Source organism: Sardina pilchardus, chromosome 21 (assembly GCF_963854185.1).
Source record: "Sardina pilchardus chromosome 21, fSarPil1.1, whole genome shotgun sequence".
NCBI lineage: Eukaryota > Metazoa > Chordata > Actinopteri > Clupeiformes > Clupeidae > Sardina > Sardina pilchardus.
The window spans coordinates 13,023,311-13,040,092 of record NC_085014.1 but is presented as its reverse complement, the minus strand read 5'-3'; the positions used below and the strand labels follow the sequence as shown (position 1 = coordinate 13,040,092).

The 16,782-nt window shown below is 43.6% G+C and overlaps 1 protein-coding gene across 7 annotated transcripts; it reads left to right on the top strand.

The window, feature by feature from the left end:
- Positions 1-1,548: 1,548 nt before the first annotated feature.
- Positions 1,549-14,463, top strand: cpeb4a (cytoplasmic polyadenylation element binding protein 4a). Of its 7 annotated transcripts, XM_062524085.1 has the most exons (12): positions 1,549-1,843; positions 1,976-2,092; positions 2,548-3,764; positions 5,855-5,948; positions 6,823-6,870; positions 7,200-7,223; positions 8,101-8,280; positions 8,422-8,511; positions 8,603-8,721; positions 9,086-9,200; positions 9,513-9,694; positions 10,850-14,463. In XM_062524085.1, the coding sequence occupies exons 3-12, from the start codon at positions 2,604-2,606 to the stop codon at positions 11,075-11,077; spliced, it is 2,241 nt and encodes a 746-aa protein (XP_062380069.1). In that variant the 5' UTR covers positions 1,549-1,843; positions 1,976-2,092; positions 2,548-2,603; the 3' UTR covers positions 11,078-14,463. The 7 variants fall into 7 exon arrangements, with proteins under 7 accessions (XP_062380069.1, XP_062380070.1, XP_062380072.1 ...); XM_062524086.1 differs by lacking the exon at positions 1,976-2,092; XM_062524088.1 differs by lacking the exon at positions 1,549-1,843 and having other exon boundaries at positions 1,851-2,092; positions 5,858-5,948.
- The last annotated feature ends 2,319 nt before the right edge of the window (positions 14,464-16,782 follow it).

The following is a 16,782-nucleotide window of genomic DNA, read 5'->3' as shown; positions in this document are numbered from 1 at the left end:
AAGGAGAGATGGATGGAGAGAAATACTGAGAGAGAAAGAGAGAAGGATGGAGAGAGAGATACAGAGAGAGGAGAGTAAAAGATGGAGGAGAGACAGAGAGAGGAGAGGAAGAGTGAGGGGAGACAGAGAGAGCAGAGGGAGAGGGAGGATGGCTTTGAACGCCACACAGTCCTAAAATGTACCGTCAGTGTGCTTGCCTGCTGTGCAGCATTGACCAGAAGCGGTGTGCTCAGATCAAGAGGGCTGCACAGACAGCCAGCTGACTGTGGACCGGATCCATACCAAACCTGGGCCAGATCTGGGCCAGGGGAGAGCTGCCGTCTGCCAGGGATCGGTGTGACACTGGGCACCATGTGCAACTCTCGTGTGCTCGGCTCTGATCATCTGAGGCATGCAACTGTTTTTTTTTCTTTTTTTTCTATTTAATGATTTATTTATTTCATTGGGGGAGGGGGGGGGGGTTGTGGGGGGTGCTGCAGGGAGGCAGAGCATTTCTAGCCTGGCCCAGGCATGAATAATCAAGCTTGAACGCTCGATTACAAGCTGAAAATAGCATCAGCTTACTTTAATGAGATTTCAGTGTGCACAGAGAGAGCCGAGGCGGCCCTGCCCAAGACACATAGCCTACACACACACACACACACACACACACACACACACACACAGTCACACACACACACACACACAAACACACACACACACAGTCACTCACAAGACTGGAACCTGCTTTCTTCTGCAGCAGGACCTCAAGCAATGCGCTTCTTGAATGACAGACAAATGAATACATGTAGAGGGCGGAGATAATGTGTGTAATGCACACTGAGGCAAACCCTGACCCAAGTCATATGACTCCCCCCAACCCCCCACACGCGTCGCAGTTCCTCCGCAGCAGCGGCAGCAGCAGCAGGGTTCTCGTCCGTTCTGCCTTGTTCTGTTTTCTTAAAGCGCAAGGCCAGGTGGAGGCAGAGATACTGTTCGTTCCACAAGACATTTGCATCTCAAATTCCTCGCTGCAGTGACTTGGAGCTCGGGATGCATAATAATATGTTAAAGGTACAGGGCTCTGGTTCGGCTCCCTCTGCTCCAACCTGCTTGTATTGCCTGCTCAGCTGAAATGTGTAGGCTATGCTTAATGTCATGCATATTTTTTGGGTCATGCAGGCCCAATAATGTCAGCTGTTAATGTCAGTCGATTTTTTTTTTTTTTTTACAATCCTATGTCACTGTTGCACTTGGACATTTTCTGGTGCTGGTGTACTTGTCCATCACCGCGTCATTGCTTGCTGTCTCAAACGTCATGTTATCTAACACAGCCGTTTTATTTAATATTCTGAAGGAAAAAAAGATGAGGAGGAAGGGAGGGTTTTCCATAAGCTTCAGTAGGCCTACGCACCGTCCTGTGCGCACAGAAAGGTTTCAGTTGGGCGTGGTTTGCAATCAAATGACCAATTACAGACAACTCATGTGTTACACAGGGCGGGACCTGGATGCCTGACGGGGAGTGGTCTGAGCCGGAAGTGTTCTTACACTGGTGGATCAGCTGTCACATTCGATGGGCTGTAAGGGACTATCCTAAACGTTCAGCAGGGAAAAGAACAGCATTTCATGTAAAATACGAGATATACTAAAATCATGACAACATCTGAAACCATTTTGGATCGAACTTGTCTGAACTGATCGCCAACCGCGGATTATGCGATACTGTGTCCTATAACGTTTCTTCCTGTAAAACTGTGAGAATGATCCGCCGCGAGTGTTCTTGAGCAAACAGGACACGATAACGCAGTGGTTACAAGTGTCACTCCAATGTGACAGCGTGTTCATTTAAAACACACGAGATTTGGTAAGTGCCCTGTCGTGAAACTGACACTAGACTAGAAAACGGTGTGGTTATTTGTCAGCGACAGTCACCGGCTAACGTATAGATGTCGAACAGATAATTTATTTAACTAATTAGCTGGCTGCCTTGGAATAGGCTTGCAGAGACGGAGAAACTACCCCAATCCCGCACAGACAGGAGACGTCATCAACATTTTCCTGCATTTAAATGGTCGAATCTGAGGAGGTCATTGGCGAAAAGGGAAGAAAATCGGTAGGTGCCCATGTCTAAATGTCGCCTTCTTTTATACGATCATTTATGATCTCGTTGCGTGGATTACCTGAAAAATAACACACAAGTGATTGCCTCTCGGTTAATTGATCACGTAGAATGCCTAGCAAGCTAGGCAGCTAGCGAGATTGCTAACGTTACATTATCACGACGACCTCATTTTGCTACAAGAAACGTCGCCAGATACTTTGTAGCCAAGAGCTGCGCGTAGAGACCTGCAATTTGAGGGTATTTTACAAGGATGTCTGTTGCATTTTCTCGATTGCATGCGAGTTCTAAGTTCTATTTCCCCTCATTGTTATATTAAGCTGGAACAGAGGACATATCCGGATAAGAACAACCAAAGCAGCTGGTCCGCTTGTGTTTGGTGAGAATTCTCATGAAACGGTGTTGTAATCGTGGCTATTTTGTCCCTTGATTGTCTCTTCCCGTTGTAGGTGTGAAAAGAGATCGAGAAAATTACAGCCGGGAGAAAGCATACTGGATTATATAAATGGGGGATTACGGTTTTGGAGCCCTGGTTAAGAACAACAGTGCTAACAAATCAGTTTTCCCCGTGAGAATTCCCCCACACCTGCAACATCCAGTACATCATCAGACAGCCCCCCCGAGCCCCCCTGCGTTCATCAACACCAGCACGGCTACCAATGGTGGAAGTGCAGGGTCCGCTTGGCTCTTCCCTGTCGTGACGACCCACACGAACATGCAAGATGAGATTCTGGAGCCTGAGAAGTCCAAGGCGCAGCAGCAGCAACAGGATTTACAAGAAATTCAAGAAAAGCAGCCCATCTCCCCACCAGGCCATCAGGAAACTTCAGGCATCATATCTGACCTCGACAGCACCATGCCAGAGGACAACCAGCTGGAGAAAGGATCAGCGGAGAACGGGAACGGCAAGGAGAACCTCCGCATCGAGTCCCCCGTGCTGGGCTTCGACTACCAGGAGACGTCGGGCATGGGCACCATGGTGCAGTCGGGCAGCTCGTCCTCCTCCTCCCTCACAGGCTTCAACAGCTGGTCCGCTGCTATGCCCTCCAACCCCTCGGCGCTGGTCAACGAGGAGGTGGGCTTCTTCGGCCCGGCCGGCACCACCAGCAGTGGGCCGCCACCACCGCTCCTCTTCCAGAATTTCTCGCACCATGCCAGCCCCAGCTTCGGGGGCAGCTTCTCCCACCAGATGGGCCCGCTGTCCCAGCACCACCAGGCCCCGGCCCCGCACCCCCACTTCCAGCACCCCCACAGCCAGCCGCCGCAGCAGCAGCAGCACCGCCGCTCACCGGCCAGCCCCCACCCTCCGCCCCCCTTCTCCCACCGCAACGCTGCTTTCAACCAGCTGCCTCACCTAGGGAACAACCTCAGCAAGCCCCCCTCCCCCTGGGGCAGCTACCAAAGCCCCTCCTCCACCCCCTCCTCCAGTTCGTGGAGCCCCGGTGGCGGGGGCTACGGAGGCTGGGGGGGGGGCTCTCAGGGACGCGACTACCGCCAGAGGATCGCCGGGGGGATGATGCCCCTCAACTCCATCTCCCCGCTGAAGAAGTCCTTCCCCAACAACCAGACTCCCTCGCAGAAGTTCAACCGCAACAGCTCCGGCTTCAACCCCAAGCCCTGGCTGGAGGACAACATGAACAGGAACGACAGCATCTTTCCCTTTCAGGTAAGGCTAGAAGGTTCCAGCAAGGAAAAAGAATGGAGGAAAAGGAAATCTAGGCGTGCCTTGCACAGAGAGCCATGTTTCTCTTCCTCCCCCCCTACATCACCATGATGCAGCTAAATCAAGCTTGTGCCTGATGTATTGCTTCATGCATGTGTCTCGTGAACAGTCTGTGCTAATGATGAACGAGATGTGCTGTGCAGATTATGTCTGGTGAATCATCAGTTGTAGTGATAAAACAAAGATAATAATAATAATAATTATGCACCTTAACTGTAAACCAATAATGGAATTGAAAAATGAAATGGTGCGTGAATGCATGCACTCGTCTGTTTACTCAGTGACTCGTGTGGAGAATTAAAGCTGATGACCATGCATTGCAACTGAAATTGACGAGAGTAATCAAATGTATGACTGATTGTGTGTGTGTGTGTATAATGGAGAGAGAAAAGAGAGAGAGAGAGAAAGATGGAGAGGGAGAAAGAGAAAGAGAGTGAAAGAAAGAGCCTGTCCCTGGCAGCAGTGGCACCATATCTGCAGTCTGGGCTTAATCTGATTATGACAAGGCCTTCCTGTGGCCTCGATTGATGGATGCGTTAGGGCAAAGCTGTGCAAGCCGAGCGGCAGGAGCACATGCCTGCGATGGACGGATGGATGGACGGATGGATGGACGGACGGATTGACGGACGGATGGATGGATGGATGGATGGATGGAATGAGTGATAATATGGAGCTTTTCTCTCGGCCTCCCCTTGTGGCCTCCGCCGGCGTCACAGCTGTGTGCCTGCACGCCGGCCTGCTGTTCGAGGACACCACGTAGGGGTGAGTCAGATGCAGCAGGCCCCGGCTACAGAGAGAGAGAGAGAGAGAGGCAGGCAGGCTTCTAATGGACGGAGAGAGGAAGCAAAGAGATGGGTCATGGCAACGTGATAATCTTTCACAGACACCATCACCATCAACCTCTCCATCCATCCAATCCCACATGTGTGCGTTTAGAATAGCGCTTGTGACGGAGAGATATAGTCATGGTATTTGTGACGGGCCGTCGGGCCCTCTCTCTCTCGTTAGTGCTTACTCATCTGGAAGTGGGGGAAAGGAGAGGGACATATGGATTGTCATGGAGCAATGTGATAACAAGCAGCCCATGCGTTTTTATCCTTGCCCTCGATAGGAGACAGGGGGTTGTGTGTGTGTCTCTGTGTGTGTGTGTGTGCAAGCAAGTGTGTGCAACTTAAAATACTGGTTTGAATGGGCTTCATTCATTTTCATGCAAGGCAGAGAGGGTCATCACATTTCGGTCCATGATTCTGGTCTATGCAGGATTCTCTTTTCCCTTTCTTTACTGACCAGTTATAGGGTCTGTTGTCACCTGAATCAATCTGAATGAATGAATCTAATGCACCATGTTGAATTTCAAATTTTGATTCATACAGTGCTGCCCTTTTCGTACAGTGCTGCATTTTTCTGCTAATGTGTCGTTCGGGGAATGGGTTTAGCTTCTCCTTTCTGCTTGTGGTTTTGCAGTAAACTCAAATGTTCAAACCTAATTCTAGGAACACACTCTTCCAACCCAACATGCCCCCCCCCCACCCCCCACCCCCTGCCCCTACCCAGTTAAACTTGCCTGCAGTAGCCTCAGGGGCGGCAGGAGTGGAATGTTTCCACAATGTGTGTGATAAAATGCTAGAAGCATGATTCAGCTTGACATTTCTGCTCCATGGAGGACTTAAAAAGTAAAAAAGCTCTGTTTGTATGAATGTAATGTGTGTGTGTGTGTGTGTGTGTGTGTGTGTGTGTGTGTGTGTGTGTGTGTGTGTGTGTGTGTGTGTGTGTGTGTGTGTGTGTGTGTGTGTGTATCCTTTTCTTGGTGTTAATACCCCTAGTATCTGGTACTGAAAATATAGTATGACTTGCATGCTATTAGGAGGACACTGCACACTTTTCCACACAGCAGGGCCCCACGAATACATCTTCAACAAGGCAGAAGGTTCTAGAAGCTGCTTGAGTGATGTGGCTCTTTGTCGAGCCGAGCTGTGTCATCCTGTGCTTGTGAGAGCACCGCGGGCTAATAACGGTTCTCTCCTCTCTTTTAGCAGGAGCGTAGCCGATCCTTTGATGGTTTCAGCCTGCACTCCCTAGAGAACTCCCTGATTGACATTATGAGGGCTGAACAGGATTCCTTGAAAGGTGCATCCCTGTGCAAAGAAATGTATTAAATGAAATAATAGACCTTACCCTGAAGGTGTTAAATGTTTTGACATGGTTTGCCATAGATTAAGCCTAGTTATAGACTAAAAAGCAATGGATATTACATTGAAGTTCTCTCTCAGTTTAGTACTAGTGCTAGGCTTCATCTATGTAGGCCCTTGATGCTTCTCCTGTTTAGAGGATGTTTTAGCCTGTTTTAGCCAAGGAGAAAAGAACTGCATAGGCTATGAAAAGGGTTCCCAGAGCGTCTGAGGCAAATTGAGCCTTTGTGTTTGAAAAAAAAATTAAGAACAGCTAAGTACAGTATATGGCAAGTCGAGGGGGAAGTTTAAACAAATAGATATGCCTCACTGCTCAGTCCATTTAGATGAGTGATGTTTCCTCCATCACCGAATACATAGCTTATGATCCCTATGTTAAGAGAACATTGAAGAGCAATGTAAATATATTATGTATACATAGTTTTAAGCTGTTCTGGTGCTCTTCATCTTTCTTGGTCTTATTCAGTTATGCGCGTATCGCAAAGTTTAGTCATGTTCAATCCTGTGAAGTCTCTTTCTGTTTTTGAAGAGGGAGAATTACTGAATTGACTAGATATTTTCCTTAAAGTGAGATCACTGTCAAAGCTTCTTAACCAGCTTGGATGCAGTGCCACACAGGGGAGGATAGCTGTTAGCATTTTTCAGTCAGTCAAACATCATTTTGTTTCTCAACAGCAGATTTCCCCATAGTTGGCTCAGTCAGTACCGAGTAAGCTAAGCTAAGCTAATTGCAAACCTAGCTCTTTAGGTATTGTGTTTCCTTGTCTTGCCCTTGAGAGCTGACCTTGACAGTACCATGCTCTTCTCTTCAGGTCGGTTTGGGTTCCCCCACCCAGGAGATGGGTCTTTGCCAGTCAACGGTACGTAGCTTTCCATGCCCATATTAGTGACGGTCAAATTTGGAGGTCAATGCATGAAATGCTTCTCATTTAAGAGCCGTTCATACAAACAAAATGAGATATGGTGGCAAAAGCTAGGGACATGACCTTGAGGTTTTGGGACTTTCTGATCACCGTGATGAACGGTTGATTGGATTTGGTCTTTGAAAGTTCTGTGAACCAAATGACATCAGAGGTTTTGTAAAGAGCAAAGTCTGATACAAATTCTGCAAGTCATTCAAGTGTCTTGGAAAAAAAAACCTTGAGCCTGCTGTCATTTTCAAGGCTGCTCTGTCTTTTTTTACATGCAGCAAGGAATTATGGGCGACGACGAGGTAATTAAGAAATTGTACCTTATTGCTTTAAGCTGTGTTTTTTTATTATTATTATTATTTTTTTTTAAATGTATTTTCTCTGGTTGTCCTCCTCTCTGGTGCATTGTTTAAAGCCATTCCTTGGTGTTTGTCATGCTGTCTGTGCTGAGTGATTTTTGTGGTAGCCCTTCCTGTTTTGACGGCCCATGTGTCAGTCCTAATCTGACTCCAAGCATTCTGGGTAAAAGGGTAATGGCTGCCACTCTGTTATTGTCAAAAGCCTTTGCAATGTTTTGTTGTCTCAAGTGCTATGTAAGTGCTACTGTTGTCTCCTGCTTGCTTTTGGTCAATGTTTCATAACCTTTCTGAAATGTACTTGAAATAAGTGATTTACGGAATTATTTTTCCCCCCTTTAATTAATCTTGTACTAAAATTATGGCTCGATGTCTATCGACTACTGCACAGTGAAGGCACAAGCAAACCACACAGACACAGTCTGGCATGTTTAGTTTCGAGACATGGCAGTTCATCCCTAAGTACAGTTTCAAAACACTGCAGTTTTGTAACCTTAGTTCTTCTTTTGGCAGTTGGAGAGTTACAGAGTTTTGCATAGTTGCATAGATGTTTCCTTTCACTACTGTAGTCAGTCTCTATAGCAATGTTCAGGTTATTACATTTCACTTTGCTACTTGCAACTGAAGGAAGTTAAGCATTTTCTATCAAATCTGATAGATGAATGTCCTACTTTCTACAAGGATGATAAACAACAATCGCTATACTAATATAAGCCTGGATGAAAAGTATTATGTATGCATGAAGACTTCTTTTTGAGACTCCTAGTAGACACGCATTCATGTACGCACATGCTCAGACTAAAGTTTTGATGTGGCACTGTAGGTCACTCGTCCTTGTTCCCTATGGAGGATGAGCGAGGTGGCTTCGGGGAGGATGATCGCGGTGGTGATGGCGTCGGAGGCCTGGGCTCCCCTCATGGATTCCCCCACCAGAATGGCGAGCGCATCGAACGCTACTCCCGCAAGGTGTTCGTAGGGGGCCTCCCACCCGACATTGATGAAGGTATGGTATTGTGATTGGATTATACCACTTGAAGTGAAAAACAAAACATAAAGCCTTAAAAGATAAGACTTACATTAGATATAGTGGTTGGTGCTAACATATTTAATCTGCACTGAAAATATATTGTGATTTCTCTTGAAGATGAGATCACCGCCAGCTTCCGCCGTTTCGGACACCTTTTTGTGGACTGGCCACACAAAGCAGAGAGCAAGTCTTACTTCCCTCCTAAAGGTGTGTTTCACTGATCGCCACGGCAACTGTAGCACTGTAGCCCACCGCTGAACTCTCGAATGAATCCTGTTCCCTTCACTTGTCCTTGCAGGCTACGCATTCCTTCTGTTCCAAGAGGAGAGCTCTGTGCAGGCCTTGATTGACGCGTGTATCGAGGAAGAGGGCAAACTCTACCTGTGTGTGTCCAGCCCCACCATCAAAGATAAGCCGGTAGGATATTACTCTTATCCCTTTAACATTTTCTTTTTAATTGTCATCTTGTGGTTTTTATTTTATTGTCATCTTGTGGCTTTGTGAAGAAGCAAGCAAGGGGTGAGGAGGGTTTTGCGTTGTGCTTGCCACTGCCGTCCTACTAAAATAGGTGGAGGCTGTTAAATATAAACCTGAAATCTCTAGCCACAGCGGGGGCCTGCCAGGCCAACCCACATTACAGGCCTCTCCTTCAGTCACTTTTTCCTCAAGTGCTGATGGAAGCTGATAAAGCGTTTCGTGAAAAACACTCTCTTTGTTTCTCTCTCTCTCTCTCTCTCTCTCTCCCCCTCCCTCCCCATGCATTTCCCTGTTCCCATTTTAGGTACAAATCCGGCCCTGGAATCTGAATGACAGTGATTTTGTGATGGATGGTTCTCAGCCACTGGACCCTAGGAAAACTATCTTTGTGGGAGGTGTTCCTCGTCCTTTGCGTGCAGGTAGGTTTTCTTCTAGCTTCTTTGTTCTGCCTTTAGACAAACTGTCCTTACTATTTACAATGTCTTACTGTTTATGCCATGAAAGGCGTCAGAACTATGTAACAATCTAGCATCATGAGAGTTGATTTCTGTAACACAACATTAGTGTGCTTGGTCCTCAGCCTTCTTACTGAAAACAATCTTTGGTTGGGAGAAGTGAGTGTGTGAGTGTGTGAGCGAGAGAACTTTGTCAGTTACATTTGAATGGGTGTGAGAGAGTGAAATGGAGGGCTTCGTCAGTTATATTTAAATGTTTGTGTGTGTGTGTCTCAGTTGAGCTGGCGATGATCATGGACCGGCTGTACGGTGGCGTGTGCTATGCTGGTATCGACACCGACCCGGAGTTGAAGTACCCGAAAGGGGCGGGGCGTGTGGCCTTCTCCAATCAGCAGAGCTACATCGCCGCCATTAGCGCACGCTTCGTCCAACTGCAGCATGGAGAGATCGATAAACGGGTGAGCAAGGGTTTTGGAGGTGTGTGTGTGTGAGAGAGAGAGAGTAGGAGGTCAGAAGCATCAGCACTATTGATTTTACTCATGGAGATCCTTAATTGCACATAAAATGGAGGATATCATTCTTTTTTATGTGTCTTAACAGACATTGATGAGCAAGTTGTGCCACTCTAAAAGGTGTTGATAGTTATTTTTTAAGTTATGCTATGTGTTTCTGGTTGGGTGATGAGGTTGCATTTTGACTGTATTGGATTTTTTCAATCTTACTTCCTTCAGGAGTGTTCTCTCTTTATACGCATGTTTACCAAAGCCACCAAGGATACAAAAAATATAAGGCAAAAGTAGAAAGAGTTAGTACGTCAATTTTAAAGGCTTAAATAGGACTGTCCAATGGCATATTATGGGATTCTCCATTACCCAAGACACAGGGCTTCTCTCTCCTCCTTGTTTACTGAAAGGACCATTACGATCAACCTCAAACTTTAAATCTCAGGGACCAGCACTTAGACTCAGAGCCTCCCATTGCCCTCTATTGATTTTCTCCCAGCTCAGTAACTGCTACATCTGTCTGTCTGTGTTTGTCTCTCCCTACTTCTCTTACGTATTCACTTTCTCCCTCAAAACACCACACACACACACACACACTCACACACACACACACACACCTACCTCTTCACTTGTCAGTCACTATTTTTTTTTCCCTTTGGTTTTCCTGCCTTGGTGGAATGCGAAAGGGAACTATGCCTGTGCTCGCCTGCCTGCTTACTCCCACCCTGACTTATTCACTCTTAAACACACACGCACGCACGCACACACGCACGCGCACACACACACACACGCACGCACACACTTCCTCCTTGGCACTCACTCATCCTTACTCACTCATACTTGCTCATGCTATTTCTGTCTCTTTCACACACGCATACATACACACACACACACACACACACACACACACACACACACACACACACACACACACACACACACACACACACACACACACACACACACACACACACGTACATCCTTACATAGTCCTGTTCAGGTGGAAGTTAAAGCAGACTGCTCATGCTCTCTTTGTCTCCCGTCACTTACTCTCTTGGTCTCTCCCCCTTGGTTCATCTCCTAACTCTGCTCCCCCCCTCCCTCCCTCAGGTGGAAGTGAAGCCATACGTGCTGGACGACCAGCTGTGTGACGAGTGTCAGGGCACGCGCTGCGGCGGCAAGTTCGCGCCGTTCTTCTGCGCCAACGTCACCTGCCTCCAGTACTACTGTGAATACTGCTGGGCCGCCATCCACTCGCGCGCCGGCCGAGAGTTCCACAAGCCCCTGGTCAAGGAGGGCGGAGATCGGCCCCGCCACATCTCCTTCCGTTGGAACTAAACCACCGCTAGGAACATGGGAGAGGAGCGGAGAGGAGAGTAGGGGTGGGAATTGGGATGGGGGTCAAGGGTCGAGGATCAGGGGCCGGGACTGATGGGTTGCCATGTTAACTCGCATACATGCACTTTTCCTTTTTGCTGGTTCCTTTTTTATTTTAATTTAAAGAAAACAAAATGAAGTTCTTTTTTTTGTTTAGATTTTTTTAAAAGAAAAGAAATACTCTAAGATTTTATTTTATTTTAAGTTTTTATTGTTATTATTTTTCTCCTGAGATGTAAAAAAAGAGTGGAAAGCGTAAAAAAAAAGAAATAGCGTAATCCTGTTGATAATTTAAGTTGGTTGCGCATGAAAACTTGAATGCATTAGATTTATATATATAAAAAAGTAGATGTTTCGCCTGACTCTCCTGTAGTGGACTTTTGTCTTTCTCCTGCCTCAGTTGCTGAAGCATTAACAAATTATTTTGCGGACGCTCTTATTCAGAATATTGAGTGGTTGACTACATAACACGTGGCAAGGAGAGACATTAATGATCGGTGCACTTAACTTCTTTACCTTAGTGTTAAGGTGTTGGATCGATTTCCACAGAGATTAAGCTTAATTCATAGCTTCCATGAAAAAGGTGACGAAGACACTCATACAGCTATGCTCACACACAGATCCTCATTCACTTCCTCTGTTTCTCACATGATTTCACAGAAAATCCCCCTGGCTTGTTTTTTTTTCTCCCCTCCATTTTATATTTAACGCACACTCACGTTTCAAAGGGTTTCCATCCAAAGCTGATGTGGCGGGTCCTCGCTTGTTTTAGTCACTTAGGCTTTGGTTCACATGGAAGGGCTGTCTTTACTGCAGGTGGTTGTGGCACAGGCTGTGCAAGTCTCTCAGACCTCTGGCGTTTCCCTACGAGCATTGCTACTGTACAGGAGTACAACTGGACTACATTGTGCTGTGCAGACGTGTGCCGGGATAGTGGGAGTTTGCCCAGAAATCCCCCCCCCCCTCCCCCTCCACTCACACACGCGCGCACACACACATACACACACACACACACACATACAGGCTCTGTGCAATCCTATGTCTAACTACACTGATCAATGCATATTGTGAGCCATTAATGCTAATGTTAGCTTGGATATGCCCCAATAACTACTGTGTGCGGAGCTCACTGTTGAATCACAAATCAGGAATCTAATGAAGAAATTTTTCTCATCAGAAACTTCAACCAAAGATAGGTTGCAGCTGTGTAAGAGATGCCTTCGTCCTGGGAGAATTCTTTAAAAAAAAAAAGAGAAAAACTCTAGTAAATGAAATTAACTCAAATCAAGGTGGTCACTCTTTGGAGTTGAGAGGGGTACACCAAAGATAGGCCTTGAGGTGATTGAAGGCAGTCAACAAAAGCATATGGCATCATGTTGAACAGAACAGAACAGAAAAGCTTGGCATTGAGAAAGATAATTATTGGTATTAAGGGTAGGTTGTGCTTTACCCTGCTGACTTGGATGATTGTCGGGGGAATAAGGTCAGAAGATAACTTAATTGTGAGGTACTAATGATAAAACTACCCTTGTGTTGTCTTGACGTTCCTTTGCACGGTCTTTTGCAATGAGCTTGTCGGTGTTCTGGTTGAACGTTGTAGCTGAACACATTTTTGAAGAATATGCTGTCACAGAGTAAACAAATATTATTTTCTACATGGCCTGCTGATTTTTGTACAGTGTTTTATAGCCAATTATTTTGTCATGAACATATACATATAAATTATGCACTACTTTTCTAAGTATTGTTTTTCAACAGTCATTTAGGCACATTTTTTTCACAAATGGGAAGAAAATTACTCCTTTTGCAATACCTCATTTTTTCACTTGTTGGAAATAGATTTTGTACCTTTGTTACTAAGCGACCTGGATAAATGGTAAACATAATTTAAGGAAAACTGATAAATGATTGATATAATTTTCAGTTTAGCTTTTTCTATATTTAAGTGCTGAAACTCTTAAATTGTCACGTGCATCTGAGTGACTCCCATCTCTGTTGTAGATGAATTTGTGACTGCGATATCCGCACAGTTGTTCTGAAAGTATTGGGCTATGGCATGTCAAAGACTTAATTTAATAAGCATATGGTGACTTTTAGTAATATCTTTTCAGCACATGGCTATTCTTACTATTTGAAATGATTATGCCTCCCACGTAACTTCTTTTTATTTCTATCAAGGTCCAATGCCAATTTGAGTAATGTTAGGATGCACCTTGTATCACTATGAATGTTATGTGTAAGAAAATATTACTATTTCATATAAAAATATATTCCTGGACACCAACTAGGTTACTTAATTCTTAGTATGCATGACTACAATTAATTAAGATAAAGTTCATAAGTTCTCAACATGATGGAATTGCCGTTAACCTTTTCAATTTCTGTTTGCCTCTTTATTTAATGTCTGCCCTCCCCATGCACAGACGTTGCTGTGCTTTGACACCAATAACTCGTTTTTGCATTTTTGTCCTAAGTCCTAAACTCATAGGACCCCCCCAGAGTCACAATAAAGAATCTTTCCCATCAATAGGGGACTTTAAAGACTTGAATGTGATAAATGTTGCAAGTTAACTTCAGGTTATGTGCAATACAACCCTCCCCTTCCGGAAACAACAATCTTTTCAATGGAAGAATTTATTGACATTTTTATTGATAGACGTTTAAAAACGGTAACATATTTGTCATTTTCTATTGTCCTTACATGGGTTTTTCATGCTGGTATTTGTAAAGTAAAAAAGAAAATCTAATATAAATAATGAAAGTTATTTTTACATTTGTTTTGTGCTTATTCACTTATTTTCCTACTTAATTTCATGCTACTGTGATTTAAAACATGTAAATATTAGGTCAATAATGTATCAGACATGTATTGGTATATTTTTAATTGGAATGTAAAACTTTTATCATTTTGATCAGATTTTTGTTATATTTCTAAGGTGAAGTGTTTAACTTGTTAAGAGTGACTAGTTTTTATTAATCACCATATTGTGCTCTGCATTTTCAGAAGGAAAAGAAAACTATTGAAATATGTGTTAATGTTACTTAATGGCAAAATAGTTTATAACTGTGTATGGGAAGGTTGTATTTATTACTAGATTTTTTTACTTATGATATGATTTGATTTTTCCCCTTTTGTTAAGTCATTTCTAAGTTCTGGTTTTATATTTTCTTCCTAATTAAACTATCTAGAAAAAAAAATCAATTCAATTTTCTAGTTGGTCAATTCATGTGCTACTGTAGTAAAAACTAATGTCTTATTTGCAGCCAACTATTTATAACAGTATGCATAATTTTAAAGTATTTGTAATGTGAAATGTTGAATGAATAAAACTCAACTGCTAGACATACTGTAGAGTGTTCCATCATTTCTTCTTCACCATAAGCCATGGCCCACACATTGATTCATATTGGTGAATGACAATCACTCATTGAACGATTCAATATATTGAGATAAATAGATAGATAGATAGATAAGTTATTGATCCCCAAGGGGAAATTCAAGGTCCCAGCAGCTTAAGACACCACACACAACATACAATACAATGTAAACAGGAAAATACAAAAAGCTAAACTAAACAAAAAACACGTTAAAGCACAAAACAACACAAGCTACTTAGGATGGCTGCCTCTCTCGTCAGCGCCGGAACGACATACATCATGCCAGTGATCAAGCATAGGGGCCTAACTCTAGCTACTTTGCTACTGTCTTGTAGATGTTCATGTTTGCAACAACAGGCTCATTTAAAGCAACTCAAGGTTGGCTACTGTAGCCCCAGTATTGCAACTGTTTTTTATTTATTTATTAAATTCAACAAAAAGTATTTCGATTATTGATGGAGCCAAAATAGATAAGTCAAGGAGCATTTGCTCTGATATTCACTGGAAGAGAAAAGAGAAAAATCTGAAAATGATGGAGAAAGTAATTGGGTTTGTGCCCTTGGCTGTTGCAATTACAGAAAAGAGTGACAGAGCTCAAAACAATCATCATTCACCAGTCAACAGGAGCCACAAGTGAATAAAATATGTCTGACACTACAGATATCATTATAGGGGAAGAACATATCTCAACATAGCTTTGCTCTTATAAGGCGCGATAGATTTTATTTATAGGTGCAAATATAGGTGCAATTTGATTATTTGTTTTTTGAAAATGCCAGTTCATCATGACAGGCAAATGGGGACACTTTTTAAACAAGTTGTATCTCAGGAGGGGAACTGAGACAACGGTATGATTAAGTGAAATCATCTGGCTAAACAAATTGAAATGGAAGTCCTGACACCAATGTGATTAAATGAAATGCTTCTAGAATCCACTTGTGCTGATGGTACTGATGCTGATACTGTTAATATGCTAATATTATTTCTATCTGTTATGACATTGACATTTCTCTCTTATCTCTCTCTCTCTCTCTCTCTCTCTCTCACACACACACACACACACACACACACACACACACACACACACACACAAATTCAGGTCAGTGGTATTTATAGCTTGCCTATTGCTGCTGTAATGACAAGAATATTGAACATATCCTATCTGCAGGCCGCTGGTCAATTAAGTTCAGTGCAGTGTCCTCCTGACACCTCAGCCAGCACAACCAAATCTGACCAAGGTTTGATAAACTGATTAATGACTAGATCAGACACTCTCAGCCATGTAGGTCTATGTGATACTTGCAGATGTGAGAGATAGCAAAAGTAGCCTACATGATCTTGCCATAGACCGACATGAGTAAAATAGTTTAATTTATTCCAAATCTCCAGTGTCAGAAATATAAGCCTAGGCCTACATTGTGGAATAAATTCAAAGGCTGTGACTACTGACACAGCCTATAGGCTAATAATTGCACAAACTTTTGTACCAGACTTAGCAAATTACATGAGGTAGGCTAAGCCTATAACAATGACATAGCAAGCTCAGTGTCAATTTGGATAGGCCTAAGCAAATTCAGTTGATGGTGCACAGCACAACCTGGCGACAAAATGACAAATTACAACAAACTAGGCCTACATGATATTGTAATAAGATTACATTTTACGTTTCCAGTCTTTGAATAGCCTAGCCTAATTATTTTAACATGGGCTAGACAGTAGCCTAAATTTACCATAAAAACATTGACTGTATTTAAAGTATTAAGGGTGAGTTGAGGTAAACCTACTAAAAGTAGCCTAGGCTAGGCCTATTTTGCAACTTCTGGGCACGTGAATGCTCAAACAGATCGTAACAAATTAACAGTTAATTGTAATGTTCTATGTAGCCTATTTTCATGTGAACTCGGCAAATAGCCGAGGTAGTTTTGTCACTTGAAAATCATAAGCACTTACACATCTTGTGTTATTTATTTATTTATTAACAAAATATTAACAAATGGGCTAGTCTTTTTTAATGAGTAGGCCTAATCTAGCTCTCAATACATCTTATTTATTATTATCTCAGGTCAAAGCATAGACTGTATATGGGTCAAAGCCATGTTGTTTCCTCATTCACACTTAACTCACATGAGCACTTCAAAGTTGGTAGACTTCTAAAATCTGACTCCGAGGCGCGTGTTCAGCACATTCGAATGTTTAGACAACTAGACGACGCACGCGCAGAGGAAATTGTCTCTCACTTACTGCTAATGCTAAGGACTGGACAGTGTGGTAGTTCTAGCTGTAAAATA